Source organism: Aquarana catesbeiana, linkage group LG06 (assembly GCF_042186555.1).
Source record: "Aquarana catesbeiana isolate 2022-GZ linkage group LG06, ASM4218655v1, whole genome shotgun sequence".
Classification (NCBI taxonomy): Eukaryota; Metazoa; Chordata; class Amphibia; order Anura; family Ranidae; genus Aquarana; species Aquarana catesbeiana.
The window spans coordinates 30,607,247-30,628,669 of NC_133329.1; the positions used below are offsets into that span (position 1 = coordinate 30,607,247).

The following is a 21,423-nucleotide window of genomic DNA, read 5'->3' on the forward strand; positions in this document are numbered from 1 at the left end:
CATGTGCCCTGTTTGGCTCACATCCTTAACTTGGTGGTGCAGCGGTTCTTGGGCAGGTACCTGGGCTTTCAGGATGTCCTGAGGCAGGCCAGGAAAGTCTGTGTGCATTTCCGCAGGTCATATAATGCCAGTGCTTGGCTGGCTGACCTCCAAAAGGAATTTAACCTGCCCAAGAACCGCCTATGTGACATGCCCACCAGGTGGAACTCAATGTTGGCCATGCTGCAGCAGCTGCACACGCAGCAGAGGGCCATCAATGAGTACCTATGCGACTATGGCACCAGGACAGGGTCAGGGGAGCTTGTTTTTTATTCTCCATGCCAGTGGGCTATGATCGAGGATGCATGCACTGTCCTGTCACCATTTGAGGAGGCCACGAGGATGGTGAGCAGTGACAGTGCATGCATCAGTGACACTGTACCTCTTGTCCACCTGCTGGAGCACACAATGCGTGGAATAATGGACAGGGCACTCAAGGCAGAACAGAGGGAGGAAGAGGAGGACTTCCTTACCTCTCAAGGCCCCCTTTATTCAGACAGTGTTCCTGCATGCCCGCCGATCACACAGGAAGAGGAAGAGGAGGAGGGAGAGGAGGAGGAGGAGGATTGTGTCAGCATGGAGGTGGAGACTGGCACTCAGCATCAGCAGCAGTCTTCAAGGGATCATTTACAGTCCCAAGAAGCCCATGGACTTTTACGTTGCTGGGAGGAGGTGGCTGCAGATCATGTCGTCCTTAGTGACCCAGAGGACTCCGGACCGAATGCTTCAGCAAACCTACGCTGCATGGCCTCCCTGATCCTGCAAAGCCTGCGGAAGGATCCTCGTTTTAATGGTATCAAGGGGAGGGGTGATTACTGGCTGGCAACCCTCCTTGATCCACGTTACAAGGGTAAGGTTGCGGACCTTATCTTGTCGTCGCAGAGGATGAAACATCTTCGGGAGGCCTTGCAGAAAGGTTTGTGCAATGCATTTCCAGAGCCTGGGAGGTTACAATTTCCCGGTCCCCCTGGACAACGTGTTGCTGAGGCTTCGGTCAGTCACAGAAGGAGTGGTGGAGAAGGTGGCCGTCTGACCGATGCGTTCAGACAATTTTTTAGACCGCAGCCCCAAGGTCTGATCGGTTCCAGCAACCATCACCAGCATCTGATTCGCATGGTGCAGGATCACCTATGGGCAAGATCAGACTTGGACACCTTTCCCACCGAAAATCCTCTGGGTTACTGGGTCTTGTGGATGGATCACTGGCCAGAGCTTGCACAGTATGCAATTGAGCTACTGGCCTGTCTTGCAACCAGCGTTCTTTCGGAACACACATTCAGTGCTGCTGAAAGCTTTGTAACCGATCACAGGGTGCGTCTGTCCACCAACTCGGTCGATCGACTGACCTTTGTAAAAATGAATCAGTCTTGGATCTCCACCAGCTACCAAGCACCTGATGCTGATGTAACCGAATAATTTTTTTTAAAAATGTCATATCCCTTCAAGGCTGCTGATGCTGAGTGACTACCCTGGTATGCTGAGTGATTATCCTCTTCCTCCTGAATGATCATGCTGATTGCTTGTAAGAACATTTTTCAGCCCCTGTTTAACAGGGGAGTGTAAGTACAATTTTTGATGCAATAATTTGCAGCAGGGCTCGTTCCTGCGCTTCAACTAGAATATTTGTGAGGGGTTGCAATGTTGTGGTACCAGCACCAGTGCCTAAGGCCTAATTTTTCTGCCCCTGTTCAACAGGGACATGGAATTACAATTCTTGATCTAATATTTCACAGCGGGGCCCATTCCTGCGCCCACCAAGAGTAACTGTGAGGGCTTACAGTGTTGTGGCAACACCACCACCAAAGGCCCAATTTTTCTGCCCCTGTTCAACAGGTGCATGTAATTACAATTCTTGATCGAATATTTCACAGCAGGGCCCATTCCTGCGCCCACTAAGAGTAACTTTGAGGGCTTACAGTGTTGTGGCAACACCAACACCTAAGGCCCCAATTTCTGCAGAGTATATAGGGCAGGCCCCTACTTTCAAACATCCAACTTACAAATGACTCCTACTTGCAAACGGAAGGAGACAACAGGAAGTGAGATTAAATCTACCCCTAGGAAGGGAAATTCTCTCCTGCAAGAGTTAATATGGGAAAAACGTGTCTCCTCTCCACTGATACTTTATCACCAATCCTTGTTTCAATAAAAACCCCAAATTTTCAAAAAACATTTGTCATTGGGACAGAAAGTGAGGTGAAATCTTCTGAAGAGGTGCACAGACAGCAAAACAAATGTTACAGGGGTGATAACCCTTCCCTATGTTTTCCAAAAATATTAAAAATAGATTTTTTGGCTGGAGCTACACTTTAAAAATGTACCAGTTCAAAATTACAAACAGATTTTACCTAACAACAAACCTACAGTCCCTGTCTTGTTTGCACCGCCTGTATACTACTGTTCAGAGTATATAGGGCCTAGGGCCCCACGCCTTTCCTTTTTTTAATTTGGGTGCGGGGTTGCCCTTAATATCCATACAAGACCCAAACGGCCTGGTAATGGACTGGGGGGTACCCATGCTGTTTGTCAAACTGATTTTTATCCATATTGCCGGGACCCGACACTACATTAAAGCCGCAAGCAGTTTTAATTGACTTTTATTTCTTTAAAAATGTAATTTTGTGCAGGGACTGTTCTAAGCACGGGAAACATGCACCTTTTTACATGCATACTATAGACACCCCCCCCAGGTACGATATTTAAAGGAATATTTTACTTTTTTTGCATTGATACATGTCCCCTGGGGCAGGACCCAGGTCCCCAAACCCTTTTTAGGACAATACCATGCATATTAGCCTTTAAAATTAGCACTTTTGATTTTGAACGTTCGAGTCCCATAGACTTTAATGGTGTTCTAAAGTTTGTGCAAACTTTCGGTCCGTTCGCAGGTTCTGGTGTGAACCGAACCGGGGGGTGTTCGGCTCATCCCTAGTGTTGAGTTATTTTGAGGGGACAGCAAATTTACACTGTTATACAAGCTGTACACTCATTACTTTACATTGTAGCAAAGTGTCATTTCTTCAGTGTTGTCACATCAAAAGATATAATAAAATAGTTACAAAAATGTTATACAGTGTATGTATGTATATATATTATATATATATATATATATATATATATATATATATATATATATATAATACATATCTCCCAACCATCCCGGATTGCCCGTGAAAGTCCCGTTGTGGGAGGTCTGTCCCACGTCCCGGGCACCTTCATTCCAGGACAATACAATGTCTGGGAATTGCCCCCTTGGCCGATTACGCCGCATCGCTGCTGTCCTGCACTGTTCACTGTACTAGTTCTGCCCGAGATCCGCTTTATTTCAACCCCAGATGCTGCCTGACTCACTGCCAAAACAACTGGTTGCTAGACATGGCCCGTCTGGCGTCTAACAACCAGTGAGGTCACGACGAGGAGGAGAGTGGAGCCCAAGCATTCAGAGCGAGCCGGAGGATTCCTCCTCCTAGCGCCTAAGCTCCACCCCCGGCTCCGCCCCCGACACCGCATCTTCCCTGAAGGCTAATCCTGCCACTGGAAGAAAGGTAGGAGAAATGCTCCCTGCACTGCCCTGAGGATGCTCATGGTTACTCTGCTCCTTCCCATACACTGTCCCCCTCCAGACATGCTGTACAGTCCACCCATACTGCCCTCCACTACCCCCCCATTATACTGCCCCCCTCCCATTATACTGCCCTCCACTGTCCCCCTCCTATTATACTGCCCTCCACTAACCCCCCTCCCATTATACTGCCCTCCACTAACCCCCCTCCCATTATACTGCCCTCCACTATCACCCCTCCCATCATACTGCCCTCCCTCCCATCATACTGCCCTCCACTACCTTCCCTCCCATCATACTGCCCTCCACCCCATCATACTGCCCTCCACTCCCTCCCCTCCCATCATACTGCCTTCCACTGCCCCCCCTCCCATCATACTGCCCTCCACCTTCACCCCCTCCCATCATACTGCCCTCCACCCCATCATACTGCCCGCCACTGCCACCCCTCCCATCAACTCCCATCAAAAACTGTAAAAAAACTCTAAAAAATAAAATTATAAAATAAAATATAATGGTAAAAAATAATATAACACAAATGTAAAACTACTGATCCCGTCCACTGCCCTACTGATTATGTCCACTGCTCTACTGGCTATATCTAATGCTCTACTGACCACGTCCACTACCCTGCTGACCACATCCACTGCCCTACTGACCAAATCCACTGCCCTGTTGACCATGTCCACTGCCCTACTGACAATATGCACTGCCCTACTGACCATGTCCACTGCCCTATTGATCACGTCCCCTGCCCTACTGACAATATCCACTGCCCTACTGACCGTGTCCACTGCTCTACTGACAATATCCACTTCACTAATGACCACATCCACTGCCCTATTGACCACGTCCACTTCCCTACTAACAATATCCACTGCCCTACTGACTATGCCCACTGCTCTACTGACCACGTCCACTGCTCTACTGACCATGTCCACTGCTCTACTGACCATGTCCACTGCTCTACTGACAATATCCACTACCCTACTGACCACGTTCACTGCCATACTGACCACGTCCACTGCCCTACTGACCACTTCCACTGCTCTACTGACCATGTCCACTGCCCTACTGACTGACACCATTCACAGTCCACACTGACACCACTGGCGGAACTACCAGCAAAGGTTGCACTTGCAACTGGGCCCTGGCCTTCCGCCACCATGGAGGGGCCCAAGGCTGCAGGACATGCACAACATGTGAAAGGGATCCGCTGGGCTCGGAGGGAATGGCCCAGGCCAGAGGTCATGGGGGCCTTCATGGTTTCTTGCACCAGGGCTCTGAAGGTTCTAATTACACCTCTTCTGCACCCTGTATATAGCTCATCCCAGTACCCTGCACCCTGTATATAGCTCATCTCAGAACCCTGCACCCTGTATATAGCTCATCCCAGAACCCTGCACCCTGTATATAGCTCATCACAGAACACTGCACCCTGTATATAGCTCATCTCAGAACCCTGCACTCTATACATAGCTCCTCCCAGAACCCTGCACTCTGTACATAGCTCATCCCAGAACCCTGCACTCTATACATAGCTTATCCTAGAACCCTGCACTCTGTATATAGCTCATCCCAAAACCCTGCACTCTGTACATAGCTCATTCCAGAACCCTGCAAACTGTACAAAGCTCATTCCAGAACCCTGCACACTGTACAAAGCTCATGCCAGAACCCCGCACTCTGTACATAGCTCATCCCAGAACACTGCACTCTGTACATAGCTCATCCCAGAACCCTGCACTCTGTACATAGCTCATCCCAGAACCCTGCACTCTGTACATAGCTCATCTCAGAACCCTGCACTCTGTACATAGCTCATCTCAGAACCCTGCACTCTGTACATAGCTCACCCCAGAAGCCTGCACTATGTACATAGTTCATCCCAGAACCCCGCACTCTGTACATAGATCATGCCAGAACCCTACACTCTGTACATAGCTCATCCCAGAACCCTGTACATAGCTCATCCCAGAACCCTGCATTCTGCACATAGCTAATCCCAGAACTCTGCACTCTGCACATAGCTCATCCCAGAACCATGCACTCTGTACATAGCTCATCCCAGAGCCCTGCACTCTGTACATAGCTCATGCCAGAACCCTTCACTCTGTACATAGCTCATGTAAGAACCATTCACTCTGTATATAGCTCATCCCAGAACCCTGCACTCTGCACATAGCTCATCCCAGAACCCTGCACTCTGCATGCAGCTCATCCCAGAACCCTGCACTCTGTACACAGCTCATTCCAGAATCCTGTACTCTGTACATAGCTCATCCCAGAACCCTGCACTCTGTACATAGCTCATCCCAGAACCCTGCACTCTGTACATAGCTCATCCCAGAGCCCTGCACTCTGTACTTAGCTCATCCCAGAACCCTGCATTCTGCACATAGCTAATCCCAGAACCCTGCACTCTGCACATAGCTCATCCCAGAACCCTGCACTCTGTACATAGCTCATCCCAGAGCCCTGCACTCTGTACTTAGCGCATCCCAGAACCTTGCACTCTGTACATAGCTCATGCCAGAACCCTGCACTCTGTACATAGCTCATGCAAGAACCCTTCACTCTGTATATAGCTCATCCCAGAACCCTGCACTCTGCACATAGCTCATCCCAGAACCCTGCACTCTGCATGCAGCTCATCCCAGAAACCTGCACTCTGTACATAGCTCATTCCAGAACCCTGCACTCTGTACATAGCTCATTCTAGAATCCTGCACTCTGTACATAGCTCATCCCAGAACCCTGCACTCTGTACATAGCTCATCCCATAACCCTGCACTCTGTACATAGCTCATCCCAGAACCCTGCACTCTGTACATAGCTCATCCCAGAGCCCTGCACTCTGTACATTGCTCATCCCAGAACCCTGCACTCTGTACATAGCTCATGCCAGAATCCTAAACTCTGTACACAGCTCTCATTCTGAAGTTCAAAAGTTTGGAGGTATATATATATATATATATATATATATATATATATATATATATATATATATATATATATATATATCTTTGTCAGCTCTCACTATCTACTCCAGGTCTCTCCAATACACACTAACAAAAAGCTGCTGGGAACAGTGACATTTACAGGGAAGGGCCTGGCCATAGAAAACCCTCCCATTATTGACCATTGTAAGCAATAAGACCCTAGTTCAGAGGCCAGGAAGTGTAATATTGATAATTTGTTGCTATAGCAGTGAAGGGAGGATTTGTTTTTCTTTCTCTTTAACTCCAATTGACTTCGGTTTGGGTAAAGCTCATGTTTGGCCCAAAATGAAGGTCATTGTTACTTCTAAGCTTGTAATTGAATGGATTAGTGTTTTTTTTTTTCTTCATAGAAAACCACACAACAATATACTAGCGATAAAATAGAGGGAACAGGCAAAATATAGGAAAAAAATCAGTAATTGAGGGTCTATACCAGGGATATGCAATTAGCGAACTTCCAGCTGTTGCAGAACTACAAGTCCCGTGAGGTATAGCAAGACTCTGACAGCCACAAGCATGACACCCAGAAGCAGAGGCATGATGGGACTTGTAGTTTTGCAACAGCTGGAGGTCCGCTAATTGCATATACCTGGTCTATACCTTGTGCAGCTGGAAAAAAAAAAACATGACTGGTAGAAATGGATCAGGCAGTAGAAAACAACAAATACCAGCACTCAAAGGGTTAAGAAGGCAGTCCGCAGTTCATAAAAAGTCATTAAAAAATGAATAAGTTTATTCAAAGAGATGGCAAATAATGATGAATAAAGACAAGTAATAAAAATGCAGTCTTATTCACTCGCAGTTAAAAATAAGAAAGGAGAGGGTGGCTTCCTTAATCTCCACCAGTCCACTGAGCATTGAGGAGTTGTACTGAATGCTCTCAAAAACTGTTCGCCCACAATGGAAGGAGGGGGGAGAGAGGGATCAGTAGCTGGAGGGTAATACTGCTGGGTTCGGGTGTAATCCCAGGAAAGCGATGCAGGATGAAGCAGAGGAGCTCCATCTCACAATGTCAGTGATGTCCGTCCAGCTGAGACACTGACTCAAAGAAGGGGAAGACCCAGCATGACTGGGATGGATCAGCTGAGAGATCGCTCCTACGTACAAAGTCTGGTCTGATGCCGCCCAAATGTTAGTGGATCAGCTCCTTCGTATACAGTGTGTACTGATGCTATGGCAGTGTTAGTGGATCGGCTCCATCAGATGCAGCACAGTCCCATGTAATTGCATATAATATGGGCAAGTATAGCTTGCTGGAGAATTGAGGCTGACACGCTGGAGAGGTTGTACAGAGCTATACAACGCTGTCAGAGGTGGCCCAGGGGTGGGACCATCGCTTTGTCATAGTCAAGGAAAAAAAGGCAACCGAGGGGGTTTAAATCTAAATGGGTGGGTACAATTATACTGAGCTGAGGGTTGGGATAAAACTAACCACTGACATTAACCCCTCATTTCTCAGAGGATACTAGTGTCATACATATAACACCTGCCTACTAAAAAAAAAAACAAAAAACAAAAAAAAAACTGAGGGAGGGGGAATTCGACAACATATAATTAAAATACATGATAAAAGGTAACATATGATTAAAATACATAATAAAAAGGCACTATATCAAACTGCATGTTTCTAGTTCTTCATTTAACCCTTTAGGGGCTAGTGAGTCAAACATATACATCCAAAACACCTCCCTTTTACATAAAAGGGAAAATCTCTCGTTTGTGGTAAGTGTTCCTTTAGGAATAGTTTCTATCACAAAGACCTCCAGACATTTAATCTCTTTATTGTGAAAATATTTAAAATGCCGGGGAACGCTATGTTCGTCGCAACCCTTAGCAATAAATCTGCCATGGTCTCCTATTCTTGCACGCAGTGCTCGAATGGTGTCTAAAACAGAACTATTTTGTTTTTGGTGAGCAGTTTTATTTACAACGTAAGGGTACAGCTATGGGGGGCGAATTTTGCCCTGGTGTATGCCAACCTTACCATGGGCCTTTGGGAGGAGGACAGCATTTGGGCCAACAATCCATTCTCTGAACACATTGTGTATTTCAGACGGTACATTGATGATGTGATTCTTATATGGAGTGGGGGCCCTGAGCTGTTCCCCTCCTTTTTGGCCCATTTCAATGCTAACCCCCTTGGTTTATCCTTTACGCATGTTTTGGACCCCCACAAACTTGTATTCTTGGATCTAGTATTGTCCCATGATCAAAATAAGATCATTACTAAAAACCACATAAAGCCCACTAGTGGCAATTCTTACCTCCATTTCAGAAGTTGTCATCATCCCACTTGGAAAAGTAACATTCCTAGAGGACAATTTAATAGATTAAGACGCAACTGTTCGAGAGTGGAGGACTATAAAGAACAAGGGGCTCTGATGATGAAAAAGTTTAGAGAAAAAGAATATCCATGTGAGCTAATTAATGAAGCTTTCCGGTCCAACATGAACCCTCCCCCCATACGGAAAGCATTCGGAGAAGAATCAAACAAAAACCACACAGTGAGGTTTGTTTCAACTTTCAATGATAAATTTAAATCTGTCTCCAGAATAATAAAAAAAAACTAAATATTTTATTGTTAGACCAACGCTTAGCCCCAGTATTACCAGAGGTAACTCAGGTTACCTTCCGGAGAGCTCGCACTATAAAAAATTTATTGGCACCAAGCAAAATATCAAACAAACCAACTAGATCCCCCTTGGATATCATGTCCTATTTTAATGACAGGAAAGGCATTTTCCAGTGCAAAAAAAGAGGATGCCTAACCTGCCAATTCATCACCCACGGTACCAAGATTATCACTACCAATTTAGGGAAGAATTATGAAATCAGGCAGTTCATTACATGTTCTACGGATTTTGTGATCTATGTCTTGTGGTGCCCGTGTGGCCTCTTCTATGTGGGTCGCACCATTTGTGCACTACGTGCAAGAATAGGAGACCATCGCAGATTTATTGCTAAGGGTTGCGACGAACATAGCGCTCCCCGGCATTTTAAGCATTTTCACAATAAAGAGATTAAATGTCTGGATGTCTTTGTGATAGAAACTATTCCTAAAGGAACACGTACCACAAATGAGAGATTTTCCCTTTTATGTAAAAGGGAGGTGTTTTGGATATATATGTTTAACTCACTTGCCCCTAAAGCATTAAATGAAGAACTAGAAACATGCAGTTTGATATAGTGCCTTTTTATTATGTATTTTAATAATATTTTGCCTTTTATCATGTATTTTAATTATATGTTGTCGGATCCCCCCTCCCTCGTTTTTTTTTTTTTTTTTTAGTAGGCAGGTGTTATATGTATGACACTAGTATCCTCTGAGCAATGAGGGGTTAATGTCAGTGGTTAGTTTTATCCCACCCCTCAGCTCAGTATAATTGTACCCACCCATTTAGATTATTTAAACCCCCTCAGTTGCCTTTTTTTTCCTTGACTATGACAAAGCGCTGGTGCGTGAAACGCGTTGTCAAGGCAACATTTATATTACCATTGGATTATTTAAGAAATTTCTAAGTCATCCAGTTTTTGAATCCCACCACCGGGCCACCTCTGACAGCATTGTATAGCTCTGTACAGCCTCTCCAGTGTGTGAGCCTCAATTCTCCAGCAAGCTATACTTCCCCATAGTATATGCAATTACATGGGACTGTGCTGCATCTGATGGAGCCGATCCACTAAAACTGCCATAGCATCGGTACACACTATATGCGAAGGAGCTGATCCACTAACATTCGGGAGGCATCAGACCAGACTGTGTACGTGGGAGCGATCTCTCAGCTGATCCATCCCAGTCACGCCGGGTCTTCCCCTTCTTTGAGTCAGTGTCTCAGCTGGACGGACATCACTGACATTGTGAGATGGAGCTCCTCTGCTTCATCCCGCCGTGTGCGACTGCAGTGGCCACCCCCCTACATGCTGGATCACCTGAAGCACATGTGTGAGCAGGCTTTCCTGGGATTACACCCGAACCCAGCAGTATTACCCTCCAGCTACTGATCCCTCTCTCCCCCCTCCTTCCATTGTGGGCAAACAGTTTTTGAGAGCATTCAGTACAACTCCTCGTTGCTCAGTGGACTGCCGGAGATTAAGTAAACCACCCTCTCCTTTATTATTTTTAACTGCGAGTGAATAAGACTGCATTTTTATTACTTGTCTTTATTCATCATTATTTGCCATCTCTTTGAATAAACATATTCATTTTTTAATGACTTTTTATGAACTGTGGACTGCCTTCTTAACCCTTTGTGCGCTGGTGTTTGTTGTTTTTTTTTCATGTCACACTTAAAATTGCATGTTACACTAAAAAAGGACCCTCTGCTCTCCGCACTGATTTAAAATATATATATATATATATATATATATATATATATATATATATATATATATATATTTCTGTTTTGTTAAATGTTGCAATGGCAATTCTCAGCTTCCTGTGCCTTTTTTTGACAATAGCTTGCCTATTAGACTTGAATATGGCCACAATTCAGTATCAAGATTTGCTCAATCTCCTTTAGACTTCAATAGAATTCTCTGCTAAGTTGAAGTTTCAAACAGGATTCAACAACCTCACTGCAAACTTAACCCTGGCAGAATCACCCATCTCTAAATAACAGGATGTATTGGGTGTGAGTGACAGGTCTGGCTTCTTAGTGTGGAAAATAAGTGATATGGGTTTGTCTTATCATTTCATGGACTCACCTCCAGAAGATCTTGTACCCCAGCCGGTCACCCAGCACTCCGTACCAGAGGGGAAGGTGGTGGTGGAAGATGGCAGACAGATTGGCATGATGTACTGAGTATAGGTGACAGGTGTGGCCAGCTGTACCAGGGCGATGTCCCCAGGATCTCCATCACTTGTAAAATGACTATTGACAATGATATTGCTTACATTGGCAACAACTGTATGAGAGCTGATCACATCCAGCTTGTACATGCCCAAATATACTTTATAATTCGATACCTGGATAGGACTGCAGAAAGAAAACAGAACATAACATGTATAAATGAGAATCCGTCTGCTGCAGAAGGCAATGCAATATCATTACTATCAATGATCTTCAGAATCTAATGAATGAAATACAACTTGTTCATAATATGTTTTCTATGATTGTATGTACACAAGCCCAAAGGTATGAACAGGATCATCAGAGTTTACTGAGATGCTAAGTCACTGTAATCTATATTGAAGGCTCAGAAATGGAATGCAATGTAAACAAGTGAGACCTAAAATGGTAAAAAAGTTCAAAATAAAAACATGTTAAAAAAAAAGATATAAAGGATACAAATTAATGCAGCTCTGTTTTGACTAACACATCATTGCATGCACTTTTTTTTAAATGCAAGCGGTATAAGCACCTGAATCTGACTTGGTATTAGGCTCTTACAGTCATTGTAGAGCAGAGCTCAGACTAGGGGAGGAAGAAACAGCACAAGGAGCCAACTATTCAGTTCATATGCTGGCATTGAGTATACAGATGGGGGGAGAGAGAAGAGCAACAGAGAGATGGCCCTATCACTGTGCTGCTTCTCTGTCACTGTACAGTCACAGGCTGGAGGTGAGTTCATGACATCATAGGCTCAGGGGAGCTGGACTGAATGATGCCGGCCGTTATTCAGTTTGAATGGCTGAGTACATCTACTGGCAGAAAATAAGTTCTTTTGGAGATAGTTGGGAGTTGAAACGAATTTTTGCAGAAAAGCTGTCTTTTTATCTTCTATTGGGCTGTTATTTATTTATTTTTTAATTGTACTTTGAAAATAACTGCGTCCTTTCCATGTATTTATTTATCACCAACTTTGGTGTATTTTGCATTTTAAAGGGAACTTTGAAAATGTAAATTGACCTTAATGCCCCATACACACGATCAGAAATTCCTTAAGAAAAAACTTGGATGGTTTTTCCAACGGAATTCCGCTCAAGTTTGCCTTGCATACACATGGTCACAAAAAAGTTCTCTGAACTTTCAACCGTCAAGAACGCGGTGATGTACAACACTACGACGAGCCGAGAAAATGAAGTTCAATGCTTCTGAGCATGCGTTGAATTGTTTTCGAGCATGCGTGATTTTTTTGCGCGTCCGAATTGCATACAGACAAATGCATTTTTGGATAGGAACTTTTTCCGACCGAAAAATAGAGAACCTGCACTCAATCTTTTGCTGGCTGGAATTCTGCCAGCAAAAGTCCGATGGAGCATACACACGGTCGGAATTTCTGACCAAAAGCTCACCTACGACTCTTGCTGGCAGAATTTCTGATCGTGTGTATGGGGCATAAGGCCACTTTCACACTGAGGCGTTTTACAGGTGTTTTAACGCTAAAAATAGTGCCTGCAAAGAGTCTGTAAAGAGCCTCTCCTGTCACTCCAGTGTGAAAGCCCGAGTGCTTTCACATTGGGGTGCTGTGCTTGTAGGACACTAGAAAAAGTCCTGCAAGCAGCATCTTTGGGGGGGAGGGGTTAGGAGCAGTGTATACAACTTCCTCCCTTCTGGAGGGTTCTAGAATGTATTGGTCTGGGAGAGTCAAATATGCAGCCTGAATATTTATGTGGTCTCAGCCAATCCCTGGGGAAGTGTGCCCAGTAGGTGGCTAGGGAGTGCAAAAATAGTCTGCGCTTTGCAACAGCAGGGTTCTTGTCCAGGAGGAGATGTTCCCAGCCTGAAGGGCTATTGCCCTTATGGGCAGTCCAACTGTGCTTCTACATTTGTTCATCGAGATTCCAGCTGTGTTAGAGTTGGGAGGGGGGAGGTGGCTATCCTACAGAACTTTTCTGGAACTGACAGTGAGATTCTACTAAGGATCTGGTTTGGAGAAACACCTGGCTGATATTGGAAGAGGGCATTTAACTATCCAGGGACATTTGTGAGTATAGACCTGTGTGAGAGATCCTAGTGACTGCTCTTGCTCAAAATGTGGAAATTTCCAATGGTGTGCCGGTGTGGCTCAGTCCCCTAGTTTCTGTTGCAAGGACTGTGCTAAGACATTTTAAAAAGCTTGAGAAGTGTCCTCGTGTTACTGTTATTTTGTGCCACTGAAGTATCCCGCAGCTTCCTTACTTATAGTGAATGAATGAATGAATGAAAAATTTGTAAAGTGCTGCAAATGCGAACTGAATCGCCTCAAGGCGCTAAATGCGTTTAGTGTTGTCAGTCTTTTTCCTGATAGCCAGATGGTTTTCTTCCATGCCGATGTGGGTCGGAAGAGCGTTCCATAGCCAAAGTCCTTGGACTGCGAATCTTCATTCTCCCTTTGCTTTGTAGCGGTATTTGGGAATGAGAAGGAGGTTTTGGTTAGATGACCGAAGATTGCGATTGGGTGTGTAATGTTTTATTTTCTCTCGAAGGTATTGAGGAGTGTTTCCTTGTATGCATTTGTGGGTGAGGCAGAGGGTCTTGAATGTGATCCTATTCTTTACGGTTAGCCAATGTAGGTTTCTTAGTGATGGGGAAATGGACTCCCAGGGTTTTTTCCTGTTAACAGTCTTGTCACCGCGTTTTGGATGGCCTGTAGGCGCTCAAGCTGATATTGGGGTAATCCTATGTAGAGCGAGTTAGATTAGTCGAGTCGGGAATTGATGATTGTTTCAACTACTGCTGCTTTGTCCTCTTCTGGGATGAAGGGGATGAGTCTACGTAGCAGGCGGAGGAGATGGTGAGATCCGCTAACTACCAATCCTATTTGTGCATCCATTGTCATTTCTGAGTGAAAGATAACTCCGAGGCTTTTGGCTTTGGTGCTTGGAGAGATGGTTTGTCCAAAAATGGTGGGAGGTGTCCACGGAGTCTCGGTTTTGGAATTTTGGTTAGCGTGTAGGAGAAGAAGTTCTGTTTTTGAGCCGTTGAGTTTGAGGGAGCTAATGGTCATCCAGTCATCAATCAGAGTGAGGCATTTCTCTAATTGCTGATGGTGGTCTTTTTGTCCGGTGATGCGAAGGTACAGTTGGGTGTCATCAGCGTATGAGTGGAAACAGAGGTCTGATTTTTTGATGATTTTGAGGAGTGGGCGGATGTAGAAGTTGAATAGGACTGGTGACAAGGGTGAACTCTGAGGGACTCCACAGGAGATTGTATGGGTTTCAGAGGTGAATGCTCCCAGTTTCACTGTCTGTGAGCGATTCTCTAAGAAGGATGCAAACCATTTTAGACCAGAATCCTGCTACTTCTGTGAGGCGGACAAGTAGAGTATTGTGGTCCACTGAATCAAATGCTGCACTGAGGTCTTATGGTACCAGGAGACATGATTCTCCGTCATCTGCTGCTTCCAGGGCATCGTCCCATATTTTGAGAAGTGCAGTTTCTGTGCCATGGCCTGGGCGAAAGCCTGATTGCAGAGGGTCCAGGAGTTGGTGTGTGTCCAGGTGGCATTGTAGCTGTTGTACTACCGCTTTCTCCATAATCTTGGAGATGGTGTTGAGGCTTGTTATCGGTCTGCAGTAGTTAGGGTCCTTAGGGTCAAGATTGGGTTTCTTTAGTAGGGGTTTGACGATACCTTGCTTGAGGGTGGTTGGCACAATCCCTTCTTGGAATGACTGATTTATGAGGTGTGTTATAGTAGGGGCCAAGATGTCAGAACACTCTTTCAGGAGTTTTGTGGGAATTATGTCATTTGATGATGTGCTGTCTCGAAGGCTTCTTATAATGTTTCTAGTCGTGTCAGTGGTGATTGGGGTCAAAGAGAAATCTGGTGGTTGTGTGATGTTCTTGTCAATATCCTTTTCTTGCTTTGGTTGAGTGAAGTGGGTTGTTTTTTTCTGTTGAATTGATTTCCAAATGTTGTCGATTTTGTCAATGAAGAAATTTTTATAACTCATTGCAAAATTCTTGCTGGGGGCTCTAAGCAGGTAGGGTTCATTGACTGGGTGACTATTTTGAAATTTTCCCGCCGTCGGTTTAAAGCAGTTGAGATGGTGTTCGAGAAATGGTCTTTTTTGGCTTTGAAGATTGCCTTGTGGTATTTCACCGTGAGTACTTTGTAGTTTGTATGGTTTTCCTTGGTAGGATTTCTTCTCCATGCTCTTTCAGCTCTTCTACGTTCTTGTTTGAGTAGGGTGAGGGTGCCATTAAACCATCTTGAGTTTTTTTTGCGGATGAGTTTTGGCGCCACTAAGTCTGCTGTTTGTAGTAGTGCCTTGTTTAGGGAGTTGAGTGTTTGCTCCATTGAAAGGGTTAAGCTTAACAATGGTATTTTGTTTGTTAATGTGGTTTTGAAGAGTTCGGAGTGTATTTTCTTCTGAGATCTGTTCCAATGTGTTGTTGTTACATGTTTCTGTTTTTGGAGGGTGGTGTTGGTGGTGATTTTAAACTTCATAGCGTGGTGGTCCGTCCATGGTAGAGGTGAGTTGTCGAATATGTTGATGTCCATATTCTGTTTGAAGAAGAGGTCTAGAGTGTGTCCTGAACCAATGCGTGGGAGCATTTATCAGCTGTTGTAGACCTAGTTCTTCCAGTTGGTTAATGCAGGAGGTCGCGATAGGGTCTTGGGTAGAGTTTGCCCAGAGGTTAAAGTCCCCAAGTACCAGAAGTACCAAGGTACCAGCAGTCCGGCTGAGCTCCGGTGGAGGTTGCGGCCACCCTGGTTGGACCAAGATGGCTGACGGGCTAGGCTCGAGCCACGGGCTGTCCTGATGCTCGTGCTCCCGGGAGGCTGTGGTCCTGTCTGTTGGTGGTGGGTTGGGCCCAGTCAGATGAAGCGCACAGGCTTGCTGATGGAGGTAGGGGGGCAAGCGGTGGGCCGGCGTTAGCAGGAGCTGGCCAGAGCAGTGGTGTGTCCTGTGGGACTGCTCCGGGAGGCTGACGGCTGGGATCAGTGGATCAGCGTTCCTGCCGTGACGGCATGGTGGAGCGGTGAGCAGTCAGCGGTGAGAGTGGGGCTGTCGGAGCTGCGGGAAGGTCTGGGGATCCGGGGTCCAGGGATCCCATTCTTGGTCTACGTAGCTGGGTGGGGGGGTCCCGGTGATGATATAGCTGAGAGTCCGGGAATAGTCCTGGATAAAGGGAGGCTGGGAGGCCGGATGGCTGGATCTACTGGAAGCCGGAGCTTCACACACACGTCTGCTTTCTCTCTGAAGCACTGCACACTGCTCGTTGCTTGAAGTTGCTTGAAGTTCTATATATAGTATATATAGTTACATAGTAGTTGAGGACGAAAAAAGACACAAGTCCATCAAGTCCAACCTATGTGTGTGATTATATGTCAGTATTACATTGTATATCTCTGTATGTTTTGGTCATTCAGGTGATTATCTAATAGTTTCTTGAAACTATCGCTGCCCCCCCGCTGAGACCACCGCCTGTGCAAGGGAATTCCACATCCTTCCGCTCTTACAGTAAAGAAGCCTCTACGTAGTTTAAGGTTAAACCTCTTTTCTTCTAATTTTAGTGAGTGGCCACCAGTCTTGTTAAACTCCCTTCCACGAAAAAAGTTTATCCCTATTGTGGGGTCACCAGTACAGTATTTATAAATTTAAATCATATCCCCTCTCAAGCGTCTCTTCTCCAGAGAGAATAAGTTCAGTGCTTGCAACCTTTCCTCATAACTAATACTCCTTGTCCAAGTTCAAGTTTAATAAAGCATCAAGAAAAGATACCTCTAAACTGTTCACTGAGCCACAAGAGAGACTGGGACTCTGTGTTCGGCTGCACTACACTACAATACACTAGTTTGGGAAAATAATTTGGGACTTCTCAGCGGGCCCCTTAGGGGGTGAGCACTACAGTTGGAGCACATGGTTCTGTACTTTTTAACAGAGGCATGGTGTTTCTTGCAGACCTACATTGTTATAAATAAGTCCATGGCTCAGACTGAAGGTTCAATGCCCCCGGGGGCAGTGTTGTGACAGTGGCCCATTTATACTGCTGCTAAGGCTAGGACCCCCTCTTGCTGTCCTGTAGACTAGAACCTTCCTTAGTTCCAGGCAAAGTTCAAAGCACCATTCGTGATGCTCCAAGTGTTCTCCTGGTTTGTAGTATCCAAGTGGTAAACTGTGAGTTCAGGGTATTGTATAGGCTACACTTCACCTGTACAGTATCTATCTATCTATCTATCTATCTATCTATCTATCTATCTATCTATCTATCTATCTATCTATCTATCTATCTATCTATCTATCTATCTATCTATCTATCTATCTATCTAATTTTTCCTATGAACTCAATATTAGGGACCCAATATTAGCGCTCACTTAGGGACACATAAACTGATCAACGATGCATAACTGACAGTTTTAAAATTGGACACTTCATAAAAATAACATTGTTTCAATCCACATGTACGACATGACTGAAACATTTTTTCCAAAAGTAGAAGGATTGGTGCTAGACACGTGCATGACAAAATAAATTGTTTTGTTTCATTTAGATTCATTTATCTATTTATTTTGTTTAGTTAAATTTGGTTGATTCGTTCAATTCGTATTCAGAATTTTTCAAATTTTATTCAAATTTACTGATTTTTTTCAATTCGAAACGTTCGAATTGGTTGAATCGAAAACTTTTTTTTTTCAATTTGAATGCAGCCATGTGAACAAACAAAAAGAAAAATCTTCATCAAATGATTGCAATGACTCTTTAAATCACCTTTGGCTTAACTAAAACAGCATTTTTTTTGAAATGGTACTCTAATAACACACACAGTCTTTGATTTCAGCAATATGTGTAAAGTTAAGAATTCGACTGGAGTTTGATGTAAAATTTGATTCGAATTTCAGTCCGAATTCCCAAAATTCAGACACATTTTGTTTCGATATTCGGAGCATTCTGTAAAATTTGTTCATACTGTAATTCGGGTATTCGGATATATCCGAACCTCCGAATAACGAAAATATGTCTAATTGGTGCCTCATGGAAGAATTGGTTTATAAAGGTAACATGTTATACTCACTGATGGATGCAATGTGCTGCCGTCATAACCCACTCCTGTGAGATCAAGGAGCCTCCACATAAATATTCTCCTTCTAATTCATTATCTGTAAGAGCGACCTGCCAGGGCCACTCCCCATCCAATGAATCTGTACCGCCAACTATCCGACTGGACACCAACGGGGAACCGCACACTGAAGAATCTGCAGCACTGAGAGATATGCCAGCTGCCAACAACAAAAACAAAAATTAGTTAGAATTTGTTTGGCTTCCGCAAAAAAAAAAAAAAAAAGGTATATACATAAATAATACACACAAACAATGAACCCATATTTATTGGTTTAATGGGATAAATCCTCAGGACTGATTCTGGTGCAAGAGATTTTCGATGGCACAAGTTTCTGCCATGTATTTTCAACATCAAACCCAAAAAGTTTATCATTTTTTTTAAATGTCTCCCAGGTCATTCACTGTGGAAGACTGAGATGATCATCTTTTTTTTTTATATATAATTGTATTTTTATTAAGTTTTATCAAAGTACAAAAATTAGATCATACACAAAAAAAAAAAAACACCACATGTATAAACAGTACCATAAATGAAGGCAGCAATGAAAGTGGGTTACACTAAAGTGGGTAAACCCACTCCACTAAAAAAAAATAAATAAATAAAAAAAAACCCTGAAAGACAAAGACATAACGAGCTAGTATGCATAGCATACTAGCTCATTATGAAATACTCACCTTAGATCAAAGCCCCTGCAGCGGTCCCCGTACACTGGTCCGGCCGGCGACATCGCTCCCGGAGTTATTTCCGGGTATGGTGGGCTCTGGCGCTGTGATTGACCGGAGCCGCGATGATGTCACTCCCGCGCGTGCGCGTGGGAGCCACCAGTAACGGCACACCAGCTGAAGCAACAGCACAAACGAGCCGTTGCTTCAGTTAACATGTGCCGATGACGTCTGCACATACTGATACAGGGGATATCTCCTAAACCGTGCAGGTTTAGAGGATATCCAGAGTAGCTACAGGTAAGCCTAATTATAGGCTTACCTGTAGTAAGAAGTGGATTGTAAAAGGTTTACAACCACTTTAATATCTATAGCACATATCATAGTCAAAGAATAAAGGAAAACGAACAAAAAAGGAAAATAAATGTAATTGTGACATATAGCTATATAGCTATAGCTATATAGCTATAATACACCGGGGGTCAAAGTAGAGAGAGCAGAGACATGGGATGCAGGGACCTAAAAGAAACTTAGAACTGATAATCCCACCGTCTTCATTGGGGATGAGCCGAACAGCCCCCTGTTCGGTTCGCACCAGAACATGCGAACAGGCAAAAAATTTGTTCGAACGTGCGAACACCGTTAAAGTCTATGGGACTCGAACATGAATAATCAAAAGTGCTAATTTTAAAGGCTTATATGCAAGTTATTGTCATAAAAAGTGTTTGGGGACCTGGGTCCTACCCCTGGGGACATGTATCAATGCGAAAAAAAGTTTTAAAAACGGCCATTTTTTCGGGAGCAGTGATTTTAATAATGCTTAATGTGAAACAATAAAAGTGTAATATTCCTTTAAATTTCGTACCTGGGGGGTGTCTATAGTATGCCTGTAAAGGGGCACAGGTTTCCCGTGTTTAGAACAGTCTGATAGCAAAATGACATTTCAAAGGAAAAAAAGTCATTAAAAACTATTCGCGGCTATTAATGAATTGTTGGTCCGACAATACACATAAAAGTTCATTGATAGAAACGGCATGGGATTTCCCCACAGGGGAACCCCGAACCAAAATTAAAAAACAAAATGGCGTGGGGGTCCCCATAAATTACATACCAGGCCCTCCAGGTCTGGTATGGATATTAAGGAGAACCCCGTGCCAAAATTTAAAAAAAAAATGGCGTGGGGGTCCCCCTCAAAATCCATACCAGACCCTTCAGATCTGGTATGGATTTTAAGGGGAACCCGGCACCAAAATTTAAAAAAAATGGCGTGGGGTCCCCCCGAAATTCCATACCAGACCCTTATGTGAGCATGCAACCTGGCAGGCCGCAGGAAAATAGGGGGGGAACGAGAGAGTATCCCCCCTCCTGAACCGTACCAGGCCACATGCCCTCAACATTGGGAGGGTGCTTTGGGGTAGCGGCTCCCAAAGCACCTTGTCCCCATGTTGATGAAGACAAGGGCCTCATCCCCACAACCCTTGGTCGATGGTTGTGGGGGTCTGCGGGTGGGGGCTTATTGGAATCTGGAAGCCCCCTTTAACAAGGGGACCCCCAGATCCTCCCCCCCTGTGTGAAATGGTAATGGGGTACAAAAGTACCCTTACCATTTCACAAAAAAAGTGTCAAAAATGACAAGAGACAGTTTTTGACAATTCCTCTATTTAAAATCTGCTTCTTTCCATCTTCTTCGGGTCTTCTTCCTTCTTCCTTCGGTTTCTTCCTCCATCTTCTTCTTTCTCTGGTTCTTCCTCCGACCCTCTGCTTCTTGCTGGAGGACGGGGCCACCCAGTGACCCAGTCCCCCTCTGACGCAAGGGGACTTGACGGGGACTTCCCTATGGCTTTCCCCGTGACATCAGAGGGGGGCGGGTCACCCATTGTGTAACCAGGTGACACCGCCCCCTCTGACGTCACGGGGAAAGCCACAGGGAAGTCCCCGTCAAGTCCCTGTGTGTCAGAGGGGGCGGGGTCACCAGGTAGTCCCGCCCACCGTTATTTAAGAAGTGTCAGAAGAAGAGAAGCATCACACAGCGGGAGCCTCCCATGGATGCGGAGCAGCCCAAGAACGAAGCAGGGAAGAAGACGCCGTGAAGGAAGATGCCGGACGAGAACACCGGAGCAAGAAGCAGAGGATCAGAGGAAGAACCAGAGGAAGAAGCAGATGGAGGAAGAAACCAAAGGAAGAAGGAAGAAGATCTGAAGAAGATGGAAAGAAGAAGACTTTAAAT

The 21,423-nt window shown here is 44.7% G+C and overlaps 2 protein-coding genes across 2 annotated transcripts in view; both read right to left on the reverse strand.

The window, feature by feature from the left end:
- LOC141147933 (transmembrane protease serine 9-like) overlaps nucleotides 1–21,423 on the reverse strand; it is a 441,310-nt gene that overhangs the window by 178,968 nt on the left and 240,919 nt on the right. The window lies entirely within an intron of this gene.
- The window catches only part of LOC141147352 (serine protease 33-like), a gene marked incomplete at its 5' end in the record, with an annotated part of 115,845 nt that overhangs the window by 40,241 nt on the left and 54,181 nt on the right, over nucleotides 1–21,423 (reverse strand). The window contains 2 exons of the mRNA XM_073634592.1: nucleotides 11,308–11,579; nucleotides 18,487–18,691. Of these exons, the coding sequence (XP_073490693.1) occupies nucleotides 11,308–11,579; nucleotides 18,487–18,691 (477 nt within the window). The remainder of the gene's footprint in view (nucleotides 1–11,307; nucleotides 11,580–18,486; nucleotides 18,692–21,423) is intronic.